Source organism: Bicyclus anynana, chromosome 9 (assembly GCF_947172395.1).
Source record: "Bicyclus anynana chromosome 9, ilBicAnyn1.1, whole genome shotgun sequence".
Taxonomy (NCBI): Eukaryota; Metazoa; Arthropoda; class Insecta; order Lepidoptera; family Nymphalidae; genus Bicyclus; species Bicyclus anynana.
This window is the reverse complement of record NC_069091.1, coordinates 834,887-856,779: the sequence shown is the minus strand read 5'-3', so window position 1 is coordinate 856,779 and position 21,893 is coordinate 834,887. Positions and strand designations below refer to the sequence as shown.

The following is a 21,893-nucleotide window of genomic DNA, read 5'->3' as shown; positions in this document are numbered from 1 at the left end:
AAAATGAAAAAATACTCCATCTTATTTCTTTCATCTCATTTCATTTCATTCATCCACATATTTCTATCTTTTATTATTTAGCTCTTTACAAAAATCTTTTTCTATATCTATCTCTGACCCAAATCACATTAAGATTGGATTAGTGGTTAAGCCTGTGATAGTTAACAAAGTAATAGCTTTATTTAGTTCAGTGCGCTGCTCTAGATAATAAAATAGTAAAATGTTAATTTGTATGTAGAGTAGGAAATGTTTGGACCTGTCAGCTATTATGTAAAATTCGTTTCGCTAGCGGCGGCTTACGACTGAATTATAGTTTTTACTGTTGTCATGTTTATTTACATAACAGAAATAAACTATTTTAGTATGATCGTTGATATTATCTAATAGGTATATTTCAGTAAGAAAGGTCTAGATTTTGACAGCTTGGATGGAAGGCCTTTACAAGAAGACTCTAAGAAAGCATTTTTCACCGCTAGTCCCCACGATCGTGATTTTTGTATTTTTATAAAAAAAAAACATCAGGACAAACACAATTCAGAAGAATGTTCCAGATGTTATCTTCGTATGAGAAAAGGTGAACAAATCACTTTGCCGAGTTACGAGTCAGTCGAGATAGAAAACTCACCCACTTTCCACTCACACCATACCAGAGCATCCTCTGATGTTGATAAAGCATTAGGTTTCACAACTTTGTTGTATACTCACCTGTAACAAAGGAGAATAATTTAATTAGTAAAAAAATTAACTAGTTTCGAACCCTGGACCTCATGATCTACAAACCACACAGGCTAGCCACAACGAGACAGTTTTACTTTTTTTTATTTGCTATATCTTTTAAATGTGATCAATATTCCCATTTTCTTCCAACTAGTCGGGAAAGACTGTATTAGGAGTGGGTACGACAATAGACCAACGTGGCGGGGATCGAACCATCAACCCTCGGAGATGATTCCGACCGCTTTGCCGTTGAGGCTAACAAAGTTTCACTAGCTACTAATTGTTCATATTAATATCACTCTGGACTTTTACCTAGATGTTTTACCTAATATAAATAACTCCACAGCCAAAATTTACTAGACAGAGTCATTACGCAATACTTACTTTGGTCAAATAAAATATTCTTGCGGTACATTTTGGCTAATTCTCATGCTATTTTAGAATTTAAACTATCGTGAGTGTTATTCATATTAATTGATTATGAAACACGACTAAAACTCACGTGATATTACGTCGGAGTATGCCCGACTAGTTTCGAACCCATACGGGGCCCTTAGTCATGAGCTGGTTCTTGCATCGCGGCACGAGCCAAACTGCGAAGCGGCTGCGCGACGCGCTGCTGCACGCATTGAAACTAGTCGGGCATACTCCGACGTAATATCACGTGAGTTTTAGCCGTGTTTCATAATAAATTAATAATTTCATGCTCATATGAATATATGTACTCATAAATGAGAGTGGTTCTCCGTGTAAAGTTATGAAATTGAATAAAAATGTCGGTCAATCGAGTAATAGAGTACAATTGTTTTTATGCGACTAAAACTCAGTGCAAATATCAGTGATAGAACAATATAGTCAGTAAAATGTATCGCAACATTTTTGGCGCGTTCTCATGTTCATACTAGTATATAAGTATGAGACTGGTTTCTGCGTTACATTATGAAATTTAATAAAAATGTCGGTCACACGACCTGTAGAGTAGTTGAGTACTTATTGTCATAAACTACTCGTTTATTAACTGACAAAATGTTTTTACGGGAACCAGCAACATCGATATCCATACAGCTTATTCGGTCGCATTGAATTCTTGAACAGTATTTTTTTATTTCTCATTCGATCACACAGAGAAACTCCAAGAATAGCTCGCTCCATCGCCCGTTGAGTGACTTTGAGCCTTCTAATAAGGCCCGTAGTTAGCGACCAAGTCTCGGATCCGTAGGCTGGCAATGGTACTGGCAATACGCACTGTTCGAAGCCTTTTGTCTTCAGGCACTAAGGAATTTCGGACGAAAAGATGTCGCGGAGTTTCCCAAACGCTGCCCAGCCGAGCTGGATTCGGCGACTCACCTCTTTCTCGAAATTCGACATATCTAACTGGACTGTGTGTCCTAGGTAGGTATATTCGTCTACGATTTCTAGCGCAGAATCCTCAACAATAACTGGGTGAAACGGTACATGAACATTAGACATGATCTTTGTCTTAATCATGTTCGTTTTAAAGCCCACGCGTTAGAAGTCCATGCAAGAGGCCTATGTCCAAGCAGTAGACATCCATCGGCTGATAATGATGATGATGATTTTTTATTTGAAGATAGAGTCTAATTACCGACCGATTTACTGAGACTGACTAAAATAATATTTTTATGATTAAAAGCAATGAAATCGAAATACGTGTGACGTCACCGATATCTATTCAATGAAAAAAGGTATTCGTACCCGTATAGCGCTGGTTATCGCACTCGATTTCTAAAAATTAGAAATTGCCCAAAATTTATTATCACTAATACACGGCGATCTATTTGACGTGGTTTTTTTGTAATCAGAAAATTCTAGGTTGTATTGTTTATGTAAAAAAAAAATATTGTAATACAAACTGACGACAAATTCGATGAAAGGAACTTGACAAACAATACTTCCCAAAAAATCTCAAAGAAAGTATTTTCCGCCCTACCCTTATGCCCCATTTAGTATGATTCTTTTCTTGATTAAAGATAATTTTACCTATACTTAGGACTCATAAGGAAGCTATACCTATTAGTGAAATAATTTTCCATTTACTACAATTTATAAGTATAGTGCATTAGTGTTAACCCCAAAGTGCCAAAGAAAGCTTTCTGCACTGCTCTATAGCTAGTTAAAGCTAGGCCTCTAATCCTGCACCCGAAGCTATCCACTAGACCAACGAACCAGGGCAATAAACTATTATGAAATGTAAATAGTGCAACCTGCATCCAGCAGGTTATGGTTACAGGTAATAAGCTGGTTACGCAACCTACTAGTTATACTTAACTCAACGGCAACCGGTCCGAAGGGCAGAATGTAGAGCACATAACTTGCACAGACGATGTTATTAATATTTTTATTATGTAATAAGTAACATTGTTTAACTTTTTAAAAGTCGGTTATTGAACCTGCTACCACGAGTATAAGATAGATTAAGTACGAGTTATTTATAACTAAAAAAAACAAAGTTACCGTATATACATATATACGGGTATGATTATTCGAATTAAATGGAGTATGGAGGTAATTATGGAAACTCTTTATCTTTATATTATGGTTTATTCATTAACTTAATTTTAAGTTTACGGGTTTACTTTCTTTAATTATGAAAAAAGACTATCAAATATATCTATGATTCAAAATGAACGATTAGTGGTTAACGAAATAAACGATTTTTGGCGATGTAAAAAAATAAAAGCGCAAGAAATTATACAACTAAGCATGTTCAAATTATACGGTTAATTATGATGATTTTTTTAGAATTTACGGAATAGAATTAAATATAAAATTTAAATATTTACGCTCATTATATAATCTAGTATTTAAAAGTGGTTATAGGCATAATCCTTGCATGTGAAAGTTTGTATATTTGACTGTCTGTTACACAATTTGGCTAAACGGAATTGGATGTGTCACACTTAGTTTATATTTAGAATTTTAACCTTATATGTGATACTTTTATCCTGATATGTATGTTTGTGTATTTTCTTTGATATTCTATGATGCTTAGTTTGCACAAAGCCTTGTTCGCTTGAGGCGAGCTTTAATAAAAAGAGAAAAATTTTCATTTATTATTTTTCATATTGTTTTGCTTTTTTATATTTTACAACTAAGTAGACATTGTACTGTAGTTTAAAAACTTTGACGTACATTTTCCAAGCAATGATAACAATAGAACGATTATCGCTACAAATGTAATATTTCATAACGTTTACCTAATCAGCTAGTTAAATCAAAGCAAAAAGAGTGAAAGCATTAGCAGATTTTTTATCATCGTTGTAATATTTTGAGTGCGAAACGAAAGTTGTGACGCTTTCTATTATATTGTGTTTAATGTACGCATACAAACTGAATGAGAACTAATAACTGTGTGGGAAAAATTCTCATACTAAAGTATTCGAAAATCAAAATTACACTTGTTAATTGCCCATATTACACGTAACTACGATCAAATTTTCCTTCGACTATAACTTTTTGACTAATGAACCGATTTGGCTGAAATTTCAAATAAATATTGGTTATTTCCTAAATTTACATGCCAATAAGCTACAAAAACCTTGATGGTTTGTGCGAGATTTACGCTTAAAAATAAGCTGAAGCGAGCCAAAATAAAAATATCACAATTCCCACTGCATAATTCGCTTCTACATCTGAATTGGACACCACAAGCCAAGCCAAATAAGCTCTATGTAACTTAGAAAGGACAGCTACGACGTTATTTTTTCGCTTTTTAGTGAAATGCATCGTTGTTGTTTTTTTTTAAATTGTTTTTTTTTTTTTTGTTTTTAGTGTGTGATTTATTCAGGAATAAATTTACTGTCAAGATTTTTTAAAAAAATGTTATCGAAGTTTCTATTGGGACTACTGCAGAACAAATCAAAAACTAAATTATAGGTACTAAGACGATTTTTAATGGAAGTATACCCATTCAAACAAGAAAAAAAAACCTAAAATTGGTTAACAAATGACGAAGTTAGGTACCTACTAACATTAAAAAAAAATGCACATCAAATTGAGATGCTCCGTTTATTGAAGTCGCTTAAATGCACATGGGAGCCGCTGGATGCTGGCGGCTCGAAAACGTTTAGTCCAACCATGCAAGAGGCCTATGTCCAGCAGTGGACGTCCATCGGCTGTTAATGATGATGATAATAAAGTCCAAGTAAAACCCCAACAATATATTATTGTGCGAAAACGTCCAGTAACCGATAGAACGTGGCATTATCCGCTTGATCCCATCAGCTGCGTCGGCGCAAGGCTGCGACAAGTGAACAATGCCACCTGACAAGACCTTATCTCTTTTCATTAGTGCTTTGTGTTCTCTGGGACATAACTCAGCGGCCGGTACCTACCGTGACGGATGACTGGTGAGGGCTCGTATGTTCTGTGTGACGTAGGTCATTCGGATTTACAACTATAAAAGGTTTTAAAGGCCGCTTACTCATTTTGGATATCTCACGAAAACAATTAGATCGTTTAATTAAGTGTATGAGAGCCGTGATAGCCCAGTGGATATGAACTCTGCCTTCGTTTCCGGAGGTTGTGGGTTCTAATCCGGTTCGGGGCATGCACCTCCAAATTTTCAGTTGTGATGCATTTTAAGAAATTAAATATCATGTATCTCAAACGGTGAAGATAAAACATCGTGAGGAAACAAGGAGTGTGAAGTCTGCCAATCCGCATTGGGCCAGCGAGCTGGCAACTATTTGCTAACCTCTCTCATTCTGAGAGGATACTCGAGCTCAGCAGTGAGCTGAATATGGGTTGATAATGGTGAATCAAGTGTACATTTAAATATACAAACTAAAATATAATACTTTTAGACATGTGACAACCCTATTAGCTTCATCGGTGTTTGGTGAAGTGGAAACGTTTTCAATGTCGCGAATACAATTTTTTGCATCCTCAAAAACTGAATCACCTAATCGTTATGATATTCTTTTCAACGATAGAATAACATCGTTTTGCGGAAAAAGCATAACAATTGATTTTGTAAAGAGTTTTTTTTTTAATACAAACGTTTGCGGAAATACAAGATGATCGATTACTGTAAAATATGTTTATTTTCTGCGAAAACTTGACAAGTATTTATAAAACTATCTACGTATACGTCGGTACCTGTACTATTATAGTGTTTTTCAGATAGCATGGGTACTGCGACAGTTGACTTATGACGTTCATAATACGTACTATTATCGTAAATCGCGGCAAACTTTCAATAGTGAAACGAACTGTCACTGTACCCATGCTATCTGAAAAACACTATAAGTACATATTTTGTGCCTCGGCCTATAATGCCTGGCATTTATAGAGAATAAAAAGATTACCATTAAAATACCATTGATACGGTCCATTTCCGATTTCAAATGTGTACGATCTTCAGTTTGACAGGTAACAAATGCCGTTTCTCCGCGCCTTTTTAACTAAGATGTCCCACTCTCCATACATTGTTTGCCCCAGAATAAAAAAGTTAAATGCTTCACAATGAAGCTCAACTTTGGATTGATTTTAATGTCTTGATTAATTATACATTTTATTTCTGATCCTAGATAGCGGAGCTATTATGTAGGGTAGGGTATCATAACATATCACATAAGGTCTATCTCGAAAGTAAAAAATAATAAGTTTTTCAAACCCCGCTATTTCCGAGATTTCTGTTTATATCTTTAACTATAAAAAATGTAAGCACATTTATATAATTGGGTATCTTGATATTTTTTATTTCACCTTTTTTGGGCATTTTGTCCGGCCCTAAGACAACATTAAAAACGCATAACGCAAACTTAAACGCAACAGTGAACGCAATCCGAAGCCTAATAGATGAATCACGTAGTGTTGGCACTGGCAGTCGATACATCGATCTGATAACAATGGGCTAAGTATTAATCACATAAACAGTTGAGAAAGTGCGCGCGCCGGCGGCTTGTGAAACGCTTTTGGACCGAAAGCCTGCGAATGTCAGACATACTTCATGTTCCGTAGTCTTTCTAATGTCATCACAAGTATCGACAAAATGTACAGAGTATTAGACATAAAGGAAATTTTTTAAGGCGTCATCAGCTGTCAGCTGTCACTTGTCAGTCAACACAAGAGCCTATTCCTTCTTCAAACGGTCAAAACTTCGGTTCAACAACGGTTCAAGTATCTCACTCATCCATTCATCAATTGTATCAAGTTGCCAGCCAATATTTGAAAGAGCCAGACTGCAGCTACCTACAGACGAGGGGTACCCCGGAAAGAAGACCGCGCCAGCAAGACAAAGTACGTCCAACATCTTTCCTGGTTTCTCCTACACTTCATATACATATTTTAATAGAATATTTGCCATATCCTTTAAGTGTGACCAATATTCCCATTACCCTCCAACTAGTTTTCAAGCCTATGCTCCAACCGTAAGTACGGTAGCCAATTATATTTATAGCCTCAATAGCTAAACGGTAAGAGCGGTCAGACTCATCACAGGGTGGTGGTTCTATCCCGCCCCATTGGTCTATTGTCGTACCCACTCCTAATACAGTCTTTGGCGACTAGTTGGAGGGAAATGGGAATATTGGTCATACTTAAAAAGAGATGGAGTTAGAATCGTAGTGGATTTGAAATATAGCAGGTTTCAAGGGTCCAAACATCAGTGTAATGCGTTATTTATATGAGAAGTCCCTAGTCACAGGAGCCTCGTGTTAGCTTCGTGACAAACCTTTGCTAGAGACCCTTAAAGTTCTTTTAAATCCGTGGGGTTGCCGTGTAGCTAAGTGTATGGTGACTGAATATAAATGTTTTCTCACAACATCCAGTAGAAAATAACAAAAACATACGTTTTGTACTGCGAAAATTGAGGAACTAGGCCCTTGAAACCTGCTACCTTTCAAACCACCACGGTCCAAACCCCACAAGCTGCTATAATGGGATCTTACCAAATTTGGCTAGGCAGGGAGAACAACACGAGCAGAGAACGGAGAATGTTGATCGATCGTCAAGGAATTCCTTAACCCTACATCCTGTAGTCACAAGTTCAGGACTCTGCTCGGAGTTTTTCTCTCTATCACGCGATGGACCCAGCATCCGCACGGTGAATCCATGGAATGCTAAGATATTCGTCTCAGGTGTCAGCCTTCATAAAGGAGGTATATCTGCCGATTGCAGGCTCTGGGTCCATTTTATTGTAATCGTATCTGCATGATATATTAGCGGCCATTGGAAGTGGACGTAATTGTATTAGAACGACCGCCGTCGGCACTCTTTACTTGCGAGTATTTATCATAATCATCAAGCTTTATTGTTGGACTAGCAGACGCCCCCTTGGTTTCACCCGCGTAGTTCCTGAACGTGGCTTTCTATTGGTATAAGAAGTTTCAAAATCAGTTCACCCCAACCTCAAAAACTTTACCTCGTTATAATATTAGTATGGAATATGGCTTGGAATTACTTGTATTTGGGACGAATTTTTTTTATGCTTGCTGAACTGACAGAAATCGTCTCAAACTTAAGGGAGGTGGATTTTTTTTAAATTCTCTACTCTTTAATTCTTTAAAACGACGTTTTGGGTAAACAATACGCAATGGTCAAGTCGTATGAAAATACGTATAGTACCAGTAGTTTTGGAGACTATTTAAGAAGATAATTTAAGTTTTCTTTTTACTTTACTCTTTTATGCCGCATAGATACCTAAGGTAGAATAACACTTCCAAGTTAGCCTCTTTCAAGTTAGCCCGCTACCATCTTTAGACTGCATAGCAGCGGCGAAGAGATAAAGCAAGCCGATTGTTGTACTGTATCTAGATTTATGAGAAACCGGAGTTTGTATCTATATGAATTTTCTTTTGTTTGGGACGGCTTACTTTCATCTAAATTCCATCCTTCACCTCTCCTACATTAGTCACTTAATATTAGTTGAGATCGCAGTGAAGGCCAAACTTGTCATTAGATAAAAAAAAAAGATCTTTTACGCGGAATTTTTGCCAAGATAACACTAAAATGATCTTGATAAGAACAGCATCTTCGTTTAAAGAGCTACTCGTAAGGAAGTATTTACCGAATCTCTGTAAATCCGGGGTGCGGAGGTCACGAATTCCTCGTGTTGTAGCCGTGACGGACAGACGCTTTGTTAATACCCGCCTGCCTAATTGTATTCACGTGTATGTACAATTAAAACATTACTACATCGGCCTCCAAATAATTGCTGTTTCGTAGTAAGACAACTTGTTTACGTACTCATTCATTTCTTAGAAAAATATTCTTGAAATACTGTTATTTTTTGTGATTTTTTTTTATCTCTGTTACGAATAGAATGTGTAAAAAATTACAAAAAAGATCCTATGAACTCGTGACTTATATTTTCGTGTATTTTTTGTGTTAATATAATTTTCAACTTCAATAAAATATCAATTTGTCAGTTGATTATTATCATCATCTAACTTGCAGATAAAGATGATGTTGATAAATAGTTTTAGGTTTTTTGTAACTCGGTTGTTTCTTGTGGTTTCCGTGACGTCACGGGGATCGGAGAAATCACAAAAAATAACCGTATAAAAATCGTTTATACACCTTGTTAACAAAAATATTGTATCATTTACTATCTATAAGTTAATTATCTATTATTATTATGACATCATCATCATCATCAAACTTTCGCGTTTATAATATTAGTAAGTATTAGCACATAATACTTACTAATATTATAAACGCGAAAGTTTGTTTGGATGTTTGTTACTCTTTAACGCCGCAACTACTAAATCGATTTGGCTGTAATTGAAAACGGAGATAGATAATACCTGGGATTAACACGGGATGGTTTTTGCAAGATTTGTAAAAAACTGAATTCAACGCGGACGAAGTCGCAAACGTCCGCTAGTTATGATATAATTCATCTTTACCAACCCATATTCGGCTCACTGCTGAGCTCGAGTCTTTTCTCAGAAAGAGAGGGGTTAGGCCAATAGTCCACCACGCTGGCCCAATGCGGATTGGCAGACTTCACACACGCAAGAATTAAGAAAATTCTCTGGTATGCAGGTTTCCTCGCGATTTTTTTCTTCACCGTTTGAGACAGGTGATATTTAATTTCTTAAAATTATATAATTGTTGTTTCCAAAATATTTTATAAGCTTTTTTTATTGGTATAAATATACGTTTTCTGACATTAATGTATGTATGGCTCTGCTCTACCAGCTTTACTAGACAGAGCGGAGAAACGAGAGAAAATTTTAAGCTAAGTAACTAATTCATGATAACGTGACGTAATCGGTATTTTCAATATCTATGAAATGTTGAAATAGTAACCAATCATGAAACAGTTTAAAAACTTCGCCTTACTAGGTATTCAGGTTACAGATTCCGTTTATTCGTGAAAGAGCTGAACAATAAAAAGTACAAGTGATTGTTTTGTATTACGTTTTATAACACCAGTGAATAAGAATATTTTTTAACTTCTATTATTATAAAATAGTAAAATTTCACCTACTTGTGAAATATCTAGGGCAACAAAATATAATGAGGTAGCTGCAATGAATTTACACAATACACAACATTGTAATTTATTCTACTTATCTATATCTATACCTAGTATTCAAAAACTGTAAGCCTTTAATTTGATTATATTACATGCACGTCCTAAGTTCGGTTCCCTGTTCAAGTCAAGTATTTTTTACGCCTTGTACAAATATCTGTAACAACAAGCAGCTCGTTTTTTGTTTGTTTCCCGTAATGATATAACAGCTAGAGCCTCAAAAGATTCGTTTGCTTATTAAGTAAACTAGAAGAAGAAGAAGAAGAAGAAATACTTTATTGCACACAAAAATACAATTATAAATTGAAACATTAGAAAACATAAATTAAACTTAGCATGCAAAGGCGGCCTTATTACTATAAGTAATCTCTACCAGGCAACCCCTGACGAGAGAACTTGCGAAGAAAGAGCGGGAAGGTGCAATACATTATATGTAATTATATATATAAATAATTAAAAAAAACTAGTGACACATTCGACATTGATACAATGTATCACAGCTACATTCTGCCCCGTTAGTCCAGTAGTTAACCTATGCGGCTTTATGTCACGAGGTTTTGGGTTTGATTCCTTAGTCAGATTATGAAACTTTCCTTTTTATTTCGGATATTTTCAGAAAAATTCTCAGCCCAAAGTTGCTGATGCACCGATTAAAGCCGAACCCACCATTGAAAACCGCATCTAAATTGGAGTAGAAATTTGGTTTTATCCATTATTTTTGCCATGGTTCGTTGTCATCGTGAAATCTATCTAGTTGCATGCATCAAACCTAAGCCTATCACTGAAAAATGCATCAAAATGGGACTAGTAGTATAGTGAAAAAATGGCGACATTGGTTTGTACAAATAACCTCTCACCTAAATACATAATTATACCCTCTCCGTATTACGTAGCGTCCTGCACATACATGCAGCAGAACATCGCACCTCCTTTATAGAAGTCGGTTCAAAAAGCTTTGTTGAAATTTTGCGTGGTGCGGACGATGCTATATCTCTCAATGACCCATGTGTGAATTACGTACTCCACACAATCGAGAGACAATTCTCTCAACCCCATCAGCGCGTGAGAACCGAGGCACTTAAAGTCACTTTCAAAGCGTATATTATTGTACGATCATTACGTTTCTACTTTTACGGTTACGAGAAAAAGGGAAAACAATGGGTTGACTTTTGCTTTCGATGCTGCTTGTTTATCGAAATTATATCAATCGTTACTCCACGTTAAACTGATAACTGATAAGAGTCAAGAGAAGACATGAAGGCCATATACTCGTATGACAGAGGACAGAGAAACATAAAATATTAAAAGACAGACAGATCAAGCAACAAAGAAAGAGATATGCGAAAAACTCACATTACTCCACGTTAAATTGATAGAGTCAAGAGAAGACATGAAGGCCAAATACTCGTAAGACACAGGACAAAGAAACTAAAAGAATTATAGAAAGAGAATGCTAAATATATAAATATTGCTGAAATTAATTTAAAATTTCAAATAACTTAAAACCTTTTGTTTTGTATTGTAGTACAATCTTATAGTGTTATCCTATATCCTGTGATATGTATTTGTAATTATATAATTTTGTGTTGTATAAGACCCAAACAAAATCTGTTCATCGTTTGTAAAAAAATTGCCTATGTCACCTTGCATCCATACAAGTATTTAATACTAAATTTACTATCAGGGGGTGGTTAGTGATCGATATTGATGCCAACAAATCAGTAAAATTTTTGTCTGTCTGTCTGTCTGTATGTTCGTCATAGAAACAAAAACTACTCGACGGATTTTAACGAAACTTGGTACAATTACTCTTCATACTCCTGGGCAGGTTATAGTATACTTCATCACGCTACGATCAATAGGAGCAGAGCAGTGAAGGGAAATGTTGGGAAAACGGGAGAAGTTACTCCATTTTTTAAGCTTCCCTCGCGTAATAGGGTAGGGGTAGGGGTAGGGTTAAGTCTCTACTCATCCCCTGTATGGTAGGGTAGCTGTAGAGTGGGGGTAGTGTAGGGTAGTAGTACGGTATCACACGGACGAAGTCGCGTGCATATTGGATAGAAGCAGGCGTTACCTTGCGGAAGTTCATCATGATTATATAATGATTTATTTATTTTGCTATCATCCGCGAAAATTCGGCGAACCCATGCGACAACGTCACCCAGGTCCGACAAAATACTCTCTACGTACGTTTTACCCCGAAACCGGAGCATCCTCAGGAGATGTTGACTCTACAACGAGCAATTGCAATTGCTCGCATGGGTTCGCCGAATTTTCGCGGATGATAGCAAAATAAATAAATCATTATATAATCATGAAGTCGCGAGCGTCCGCTAGTTTATAATAAGTATGGATTAGACATCTTCTAGGCAAGCATTCCCTTCTACAATTATCATCAGGTGATACCGTGGTCAAGCGCGAGCCAGTGGAATGTTAAGACGGCCTCCGTGGCGCAGTGTTATGCGCGGTGGATTTATAAGACGGAGGTCCTGGGTTCGATCCCCGGCTGGGCAGATTAAGATTTTCTTAATTTGTCCAGGTCTTGCTGGTGGGAGGCTTCGGCCGTGGCTAGTTACCACCCTACCGGCAAAGACGTATTGCAAAGCGATTTAGCGTTCCGGTACGATGCCGTGTAGAAACCGAGAGGGGTGTGGATTTTCATCCTCCTCCTAACAAGTTAGCCCGCTTCCATCTTAGACTGCATCATCAATTACCATCAGGTGAGATTGTAGTCAAGGGCTAACTTGTAAAGAATAAAAAAAAAGACATTCTCGTACTTAACTATTGAAGCTTTTATACGAATGCATGCCTTTTAAGACAAGTCATAAAACATAATGACAGTAAAAAATAATAAGCCTAGATCTTTCGGGTAGTGAAGTTGAGCAATCGCTTAGTCACTTGGTCAACGCTTGGCCAATTGCCCACGGGGGCAAACTTTTGACCTTTGCAAGCATTTGTTATTTGCAAATGGGTACAATTGATCTCTTTTGATATGCAAAGTAACGAAATAGGGAAACGTTGCCAATTATTTCACCCGTAAACAGAGAAAGAAGGTTGTCTTAAAAGAATATTTGTTAGCCGCGTATTTTACAAGCTTTTATTTCACTTCGTTACGTCAAATGTTTAGCTTACTTTGAACCATAGACATAGAACATAGGGTTTGTTTGAAATTTTGTATGCTTGTTTAATTTTGAGGAAAATACAATAAAATGATGTACTGAATAACTAGATGATGCAGCCAAGAGTGAATCCTGACATAATGGTATTCTTAAACGTTTTGTTGTGCGGACTAAAACTTGGCATAAAGATACGTTAAATTTTAATATCTAAGAGCTCGTATCAGAAAGAAACGCAGTTTGTCTTAGCCGGTAAATAGCACTTAGTAACTAGCCACCAAAAAAAAACAATTATTCAAAAATGAACTCGAGCCGGTAGTTCTCTACTACCGGCTGATATGCACCACATACACATTTGCGCCAAGCACACAAAAATGAAAAAAGTGTGTATCAGCTCCGACGCACAAATGGAGTCTTTCAGATCGACTGTCTAAATAAGTGTGTGTTGCCCCGGAGCATACACTATGTACCTCTCAATAGTACGCCTGAAAAGTGAATAGTGCGCAACCGAGGAGCAGCAGGCCGCGGCGTCCGCACCCGCTAACAGGGTGCACATGCGTGCGGACGCGATCTGACGGGTAACAGCTCACGGTGAAAGGTGCGCAGAATAGGTTGCGCACAAAAACGTAACGCTGTCATTCGTTCATCGAATTTTACTGCCCATATTTTTGTCATACCGGGGGCTATATATGAAAAATCGATTCTTAAGAAGTAAACTCCAAAAATAATAAAAAAAAAAAACACAAAATCTTATACATATTATTTTGTATTGAATATTGCAACGTCATAAAGTCTAGGATACACTAATTGTTCGTAATACCGATTCAATCTGATAAAGCCAAGTCAAACAATACGATTACCATCCATGTATTGTTCATTTCATAACTCGTGACCACCTCAGTTGCGATCTTATGATAATATCTTCAGATTATATTCATTCAGTAGGATGCTCTTGCGTCTACATTTGAAGTTCACACTTGATTTGTATAGAGATTTAGATGAAATTAAGGTATTTTAATTTGTACTATAACCAAACACAAGGTTACATAGACCTTCAAAATAGTTACCTTTTATCTCATAACAAATTTATTTCAATAAATTCGGCTAGATAATCATGGTTGATCGGTAGGCATAGGTGGCATCACAAGATCACAAGGTTATGGGTTCGAGTCCTAGTCCTAATAAATACTACGCTTTTCTTTTTTTAGGAAACTTTCAGTACAAATTACATAGAAAAAGTCCAAAATTCGTAGACCACGTTAAGTAGGTAATTATCATTGATATCTGATAGTGAATATCGAACAAACCAACCTGCATTGAAGCAACGTGATGGGAAGGACCTTATTATCTCCTTTCCTATAATGATGGAAATTAAATTAAATTGTTTAATTAAAAGTCATAATAACATAACCTGAGGGTGGCCTGACCCTGAATAATGTGTACTCTCCGAGTACTCACGAGTTTACTTTATATTTTCGCGGGCTATAGAAAAATAAATTCATATACATTGACTTCTATAAAGTAGACATGTAAAATAGGTATAAAAGTCATATTACTAGAAAAATGTTGAATTTTCAAGTGGACACAAGAGGAGATGAAAGCCAAAGAAGAGATGGTTGGAGTGTGTGAAATAGGACATATATGTAAAGGGAGTGGATGATGAGTTGACGAGTAAGAGACGAATGGAGGAGATTAACATATTTTGACGACCCCACTTCAGTCGATAAGGGAAAGGAGATGATGATGATATGGCTTCTAAGAAGTAACAACCACTAGTATTCGTAGGTACATAATATACATTTCTAGGGGTTGCCCCGTGAACGTGATTTTAGTAATTAACGTTCCCGTGGGCACACGGGGATGAAATATAGCCTGTTTAACTTGCTGATAATGTCGATTTCCATTAATGGATGTTTTTCTAAAACGTTTTAATGGTTTAGGCGTGAAACTGTAACAAACAAAAATTCGCATTTATAATATAGGATCTTTCGTAAAGATGATGTTACAGTGTGTATAGGATATGCCGAAACTCAAAATCGTGTGTTCCCCCGTCACGAACTGCATGATGCATCGATGTTTCCGCTTCCTTGAGAACCAGGTCAGGGTACTTTGATGAGAATGGTAAAGAGTTAACACGTGGTGTCGAGTTCACTATTCGGATCCCTGGATCATCATCATTATCAACCAGTTTTAAGCACCTTCTGCTCAAGTTCGATCACGTGTTAGTCCTGCATGCGGGGACCGAACGCACGACCTCTTGGTTGAGTCTGGCCCATTTATTGTGGAACTATTGAGCCTATAAAGTCAGCCATTGGCGATCAAGTAATCTCACGATCTTGCAGCGCTAACTGTTAGAACGGTCACGATGTGCATGACAGCTCGACTCGGCGCAATTAATATATTTTTATTCTGCCGTTCCATGAGTTTGCAGCGGTTTCGCAATATCGTACCGTGTGTTGGAGACATTATAAAGTTTTCTACATATATTTTGCCATATAGTATAAATTTTTACTTTTTTCCACGACACGGCGTATTTTTGTAGTGAATTAACTCTCTAGAGCGCCAAAGCCACAAAGCTCAGTTACAAACAAATAGCCAGTCATTGCGGGGAAAGTTAATTTTAAGAGTTTAGTGGAGATCGGCTAATTTCTCTCACCAGATGCTAAGTGGCGCTGATGACTGGCTGAATGAGGAAAGAACGGATTTATAATAGTTCTATATTAGTTATTTCAGTTGTTTTGTTTACAACTGAAATAACTAATATAGAATATGTTTAATTTAAGTCAAAATTAACATTGACGACCTCAAGGAGCCATGTGTTTAGATTGTTTGCTTAACTGGATTTGATTTTCAATTTCCTCATCAGCCTGTATTCGTCCACAGCTGGACATAGGCATTCCCAAGAGCGCGCCCATCACACTCATTCCTCCTCCTTCCTCATGCAGCCACTTCTTGATGTCGTCGGACCATCTGGCTGGAGAGCATCCTTCACTGCGTGCTGGTACGTGGTGGCGGCCATTTTCAATTTATAACTTTAAATTCAAGAATTTGTTTTCTAAAGCTTAGTTCAGTAACACCTTAGAATAAGCGGGTAGTTACCACATTACCATTATACGTAGACGCTTAGTGCGTAGTGCTTGTAAACTAAGCCTAATTGAAATAAATGAACTTTGACTTTGACTTTACCGGCGAGGATACACCAGCGAGCTGTTACAGTTACGGTACGAATCCGCCGAGAAACCAATCCAATATAATGGCCAGTTTGATGGGTGTTTTAACTTCAAATTGTGGAGTTATTGAGGCTTTAAAAAACCGCCGATGTAGGAGAGAGGTGTTATAAGTTTGATATGCTATGTCTGTCTGTTTGTGGCACTTAGGTAAATTGGTTTCACTGCGATTTTTCTTAGATATGTTTCATGAAAATTGATTTACCAAAATAGTTTACAACATAATTGTGCCTAAGTGAATGGAAAATAAAAATCGAAAATTTTCGAATAAATTCGAGTGATACGAGTAGGTATATTATGAACCGACTTCGAAAAGGAGGAGGTTCTCAAGTTGACCGGTATCTTTTTTTTTTTTGGAGAATACATTTCAAAATTGTAGTAAGTTACCTTTAAGAAAATCGGCCAAAAAGATGTAACAGGTAAAAGGTTTACTACTTAGTACATTAGGTAGATATTTATCTAAATACCTATTTATATATTTTATTTATAAGGGGCAGGTCAGGAGTTTTCAAAAAATTTATTTGTTCGATTTACAAGAGCTAGATTTTATAAAGTGTGGGAGGCCTACCGACTACTGGTAATGACCAGATATTAATCATCTACTGCTTGAGTCGGAAACGTTCGCAGCAGTCCCACGCCCACGCCGGTTGGGAAATATTAACAGAATATACGGGTACGCCCAGCGCGTCGTGATAGGATACACAGACAATGGACCGACCACTTGTACTGCCTAAAATGTCTGTAGTAATAAGCTTTCAATCATCTTAATACCTACTACAAACATTACTTGATTTATTTTGCTATTTTTAGGGTTCCACAATCTGTAGGAACCCTTATAGTTTCGCCATGTCTGTCTGTCCGTCCGTCTGTCTGCGGGTTATCGCAGAGACTATTACTACCTACATCAAAAAATTAAAAAAAAAAATTTAAGGTACCAACTTGTAAAGTGGGGTTTGGGGTTGTAAAATTTTTTTACTCGTTCATCTCAGTGTGGGGTATTTGTTAGGTATTAGCGGTATATACTCCACAAGCAGAGCTGAACCAATTAAGAAAACCCCAATCGGTCCAGCCGGGGATCGAACCCAGGACCTCCTACTTGTAAATCCACCGCGCATACCACTGCGCCAGATTGAGATTTTAATTTGCCCAGGTCTGGCTGGTGGGAGGCTTCGGCCATGGTTAGTTACCCCCCTTCCGACAAAGACGTAACGCCAAGCGATTTAGCGTTCCGGGACGATGTCGTGTAGAAACCGAAAGGGGTGTGGATTTTCATCCTCGTCCTAACAAGTTAGCCCGCTTCCATCTTATATTGCATCATCACTTACCATCAGGTGAGATTGTAGTCAAGGGCTATCTTGTAAAGAATAAAAAAAAATGTGTACTATATATTCATGAGTAAAATCTATTCAAGCAGACCTGGACCAATTAAGAAACCCTCGATCAGCCCAGCCGGGGATCGAACCCAGGACCTCCGTCTTGTAAATCCACAGCGCACACCACTGCGCCATATAAATTTACCCCCACCATTCACAAACACCGCTAATAATGCATAATACCTCACTAACTCGATTCACATCGCAATACCGTTGATACATTTCGCTTAACGTCGCGTTTCACTTTCGATACCCAACGAAAGTGAAAACCCAGTAAGTCAGCCGCAGGAAGTGTCCGCTAGAGCGATAGACTACACCAAACACTACAAGAGTGTCGCAGCAGTAATAACACTTGTGCACTTCCGCACTTTGCATTGACAGGTTTACTTACATCTACGACTTTATACTAATATTATTCAACCGTGATAGCCCAGTGGATATGACCTCTGCCTCCGATTCCGGAGCGTGTGGCTTCGAATCCGGTCCTCGGCATGCACCTTCAACTTTTCAGTTGTGTGCATTTAAAGAAATTAAATATCACATGTCTCAAACGGTGAAAACATCGTGAGGAAACTTCGTAATTTCTAACCAATTTTGAAAATTCTCCTTTGTTTGAAAGAGTACACTCCCAGATCGGTCCCATTTAATTTTCATAAAAATAGATTCATAAAAATAGTTTTGTGATAAAATTAACAGAAAAAAATTTTCAGACGGTTCTTTCCCGTGGTTCTTTAATTAATACGCCACTGGCTTGGCACCGTCTTCAAAGTGATCAGAAAGTAGCACGTACGGTGTTATTTTTTGCTTTTTAGTTTATTTTGAAAAATCGAAGTCAGTTGAATTTTTTTGTTAAAAAGATTTTATTACAATTTTCTTGTTATGGCGGCAACCGCCAAATACATCATCTGTGAAAATTTCAACTAACTATCACGGTTTAAGATATACAGTCGGATGGACAGACAGCAGAGTCTTAGCAATAGGGCCCCGTTTCACTCTTTGGCTACAAAACCATAAAAATGTTGACATTTAAGTTATATATGACTTCGAACTTTTTTATCCCACGTTGAGACCACAAAGGATTTAGATTGTTACCACACCAAACACGGCAAACTTGTTACTTGTTAATTATTCTTTTGCAACTTGACACAGACATACGTACCTACTGTTGAGTAATATTCTAATTAAAATATTAAGCATATACCCACCTACACTGTAAAAGAGCTAAGTTAGAAAACATGCGTAATGTTTTTACAATTACATAAGTTAGGGACATTTTAAAAAGATGAAAACTTATTGTTAATCTCATAGGGGCATGTACAGATTAAGCCTATACTAGAGTTTGGCGACCTAAGGTTTAAAAAAAGTAAATATTTAACTAAATTAACTACCTAAACAAACAAACAACGATATAAATAAATATAAAATTATAACTAAAGACTTAGGCGTCGTAGAATTCATCCGAATCCGAATCCGAAGTACACATGTTTTCTGTGCTAGAAGGCTGGCAGCCTTTTTGTATGGCAACACTACGAGTAATTCTCTGACCAAAATATAGGCCAGCCTTCTGGTCACGGGAGGCGTCGATTTATCGCTTTGCGATTTCTTTAAGATTTTTAAGATCGATTTTAGATTAGATAGGTAATGTAAATGGCTATAAATGATGAGTAAATAAAAAAAAAGTTTTAACTAATGGCGTAAACTTCATAGACGCGGCGCAGTGGTTTTACAAGACAAGGGTTGAGATTTTCATAATTGTCCAGGTCTGACTGGTAGAAAGCTTCGGCCGTGGCTAGTTACCACCCTACCGGCAAAGGCGTACTGCCAAGCGATTTACGATGTCGTGTAGAAGCCGAAAGGAGTGTAGATTTTAATTTTTTCTTATTTTTCCTCTGCTTTCATCTTAAATTGCATCATCACTTACCATCAGGTGAGATTGTAGTCAAGGGCTAACTTATAAAGAATAAAAAAGGGTATAACTGGACTAACATAGTATAGATATTATTGCATCGTAATTGTTCAAGAACTAAGCAAAGGTTTCGGTCGAAGTCTCCGTTCCCACCGCTCAGTATCACAAACCGGCTCGACTTGACCCGCGGATCATCAAAGGTCTAACGAAACGCACGCTGTTATCATCTATACTAATATTATAAAGCTAAAGAGTTTGTTTGTTTGCTAATCTCAGGAACTACTGTTCCGATTTAAAAAATTCTTTCAGTGTTAGATAGCCAATTTGTCGAGGAAGGCTATATATTCCCTTCTTCCTACAGGAAGGGGAACCACGCGGGTGAAACAGCGCGCCATCAGCTACTTTAATATATAATTAAACATGTATTACCCACGTTTGGGATACTCTCCTAACTCTAATGTCAACGTTAGATCTAAAATTATTGGCTTCATCTAGATATATAATAAACCAAATTATTTTTTTCTATAAAGTTTAACTATAAGTTGGAATTATTCTATTTTAACCAGCACTAATTAACTTATTAAAAGTTATTAAACTGGGTACATCTCACTACATTCTAAAATCTGAAAGTCATTTAAAATATTTGGATTTTTTTTTAATCATTATAAAAATTTTTTGGTAACAAACCTCAACAAGAATCTTATATATTTTTCAAAAAGCTCCTATTTTAAATTCATTGCAAATTTAGGTTTAACTGCAATTTAACCTGATGAGTGACGATACGAATTTAGATATGAGTGTGGTAGCCGAATCTTACCACTATAAAATATGAAATTCTAAATAGTGCGAAAGTGGAAATCGAACCCAGAACACTGAGTCGTAAACCACCTGCTAGAGAGGTCGTTAAAATGTAAAAATCAATATATTCTTATGTATTTAATAATTAATTAGATTGTCCTTTTAATAAAGTTCACAACTTGTAGTTTCAACTTTGTTCTCGTAATACGAGTAGGTCAAAACGCAGGCAAAGGTCAAAACATATAAATCTTAAAACCGCCGTCAAAATCATAACATCCGTTTAAAAACTTCAAATGACAAATTAGCATAAATCAGAGATTACTAATTAACATTAAAAGCTTGAGAATATTTACAAGGTAAATAACAATAGGTATAGAAATGTGGTCTAGAACCACCGTTAACAAAACTTTGACACTTAAAAACACCATTTAAAAAAAAACACTGAAAAAAATCCACGGTGCGTTCAGAAACCACAATCCTATACGCGTAATTTTGACACTTACGTAAATTTTGGCGGACATTTTGTAGGTCACTTGTCAACTGTCACTTGTCACTCGCGAGCGAACGATCGCGCGGGATAACGCGCGGCGAATGGCGGCGCCGGCGGCTCGCGCGTTATATACTCGCCCCCCCAAACCTTTATTATATTAATTACGATTGAATTTTCACTGGGCAAGCTTGATCGATCTGGATTAAACGCTTCCTAGTTCGATAATCCCGAAACGAGAATAAATTTGAATAGAGAAAGTTAAAAAGTTATTAGATTGGGACTGTACAAGCGATGCGTAGGCGCAAGGAGATACTAGCGAGGGGTCATTGTTAAAACATTATCCAATTCATCATTAACAACCCATATTCGGCTCACTGCTGAACTCGAGTCTCCTCTCAGAATGAGAGGGGTAGGCCAATAGTCTACCACGCTGGCCAAATGCGGATTGGCAGATTTCATACACGCAGAGAATTGAGAAAGTTCTCTGGTATGCAGGTTTCCTTACGATGTTTTTCCTTCACTGTTTGAAACACATGATATTTAATTTATTAAAATGCACACAACTGAAAAGCTGAAGGTGCATGCCCCGGACCAGAATCGGAGGCAGAGGTCATATTGGGCTATCACGGCTCTATTACACATAATTATATTATCCAATTAGCACTTGGTTTTAATTAAATAAAAATTATTTAATAAAATAATTTCTAAAAATTTCATCCAGAAATTGTAAGTCATGAAAATTAATCTCAGGTCCATACCTA

The 21,893-nt window shown here is 36.9% G+C and overlaps 1 protein-coding gene across 2 annotated transcripts in view; it reads right to left on the bottom strand.

Annotated features, from left to right (window-relative positions):
- LOC112054278 (uncharacterized) overlaps positions 1 to 21,301 on the bottom strand; it is a 49,308-nt gene extending 28,007 nt beyond the window's left edge. The window contains exon 1 of one of the 2 annotated variants that reach the window (XM_024093983.2): positions 21,146 to 21,301. In XM_024093983.2, the coding sequence (XP_023949751.1) occupies positions 21,146 to 21,163 (18 nt within the window). In that variant the 5' untranslated portion in view covers positions 21,164 to 21,301. Of the gene's footprint in view, positions 1 to 625; positions 671 to 21,145 lie in introns of those variants that run through there. The other variant, XM_052883729.1, reaches the window with a different exon arrangement.
- Between the last annotated feature and the right edge of the window lie 592 nt (positions 21,302 to 21,893).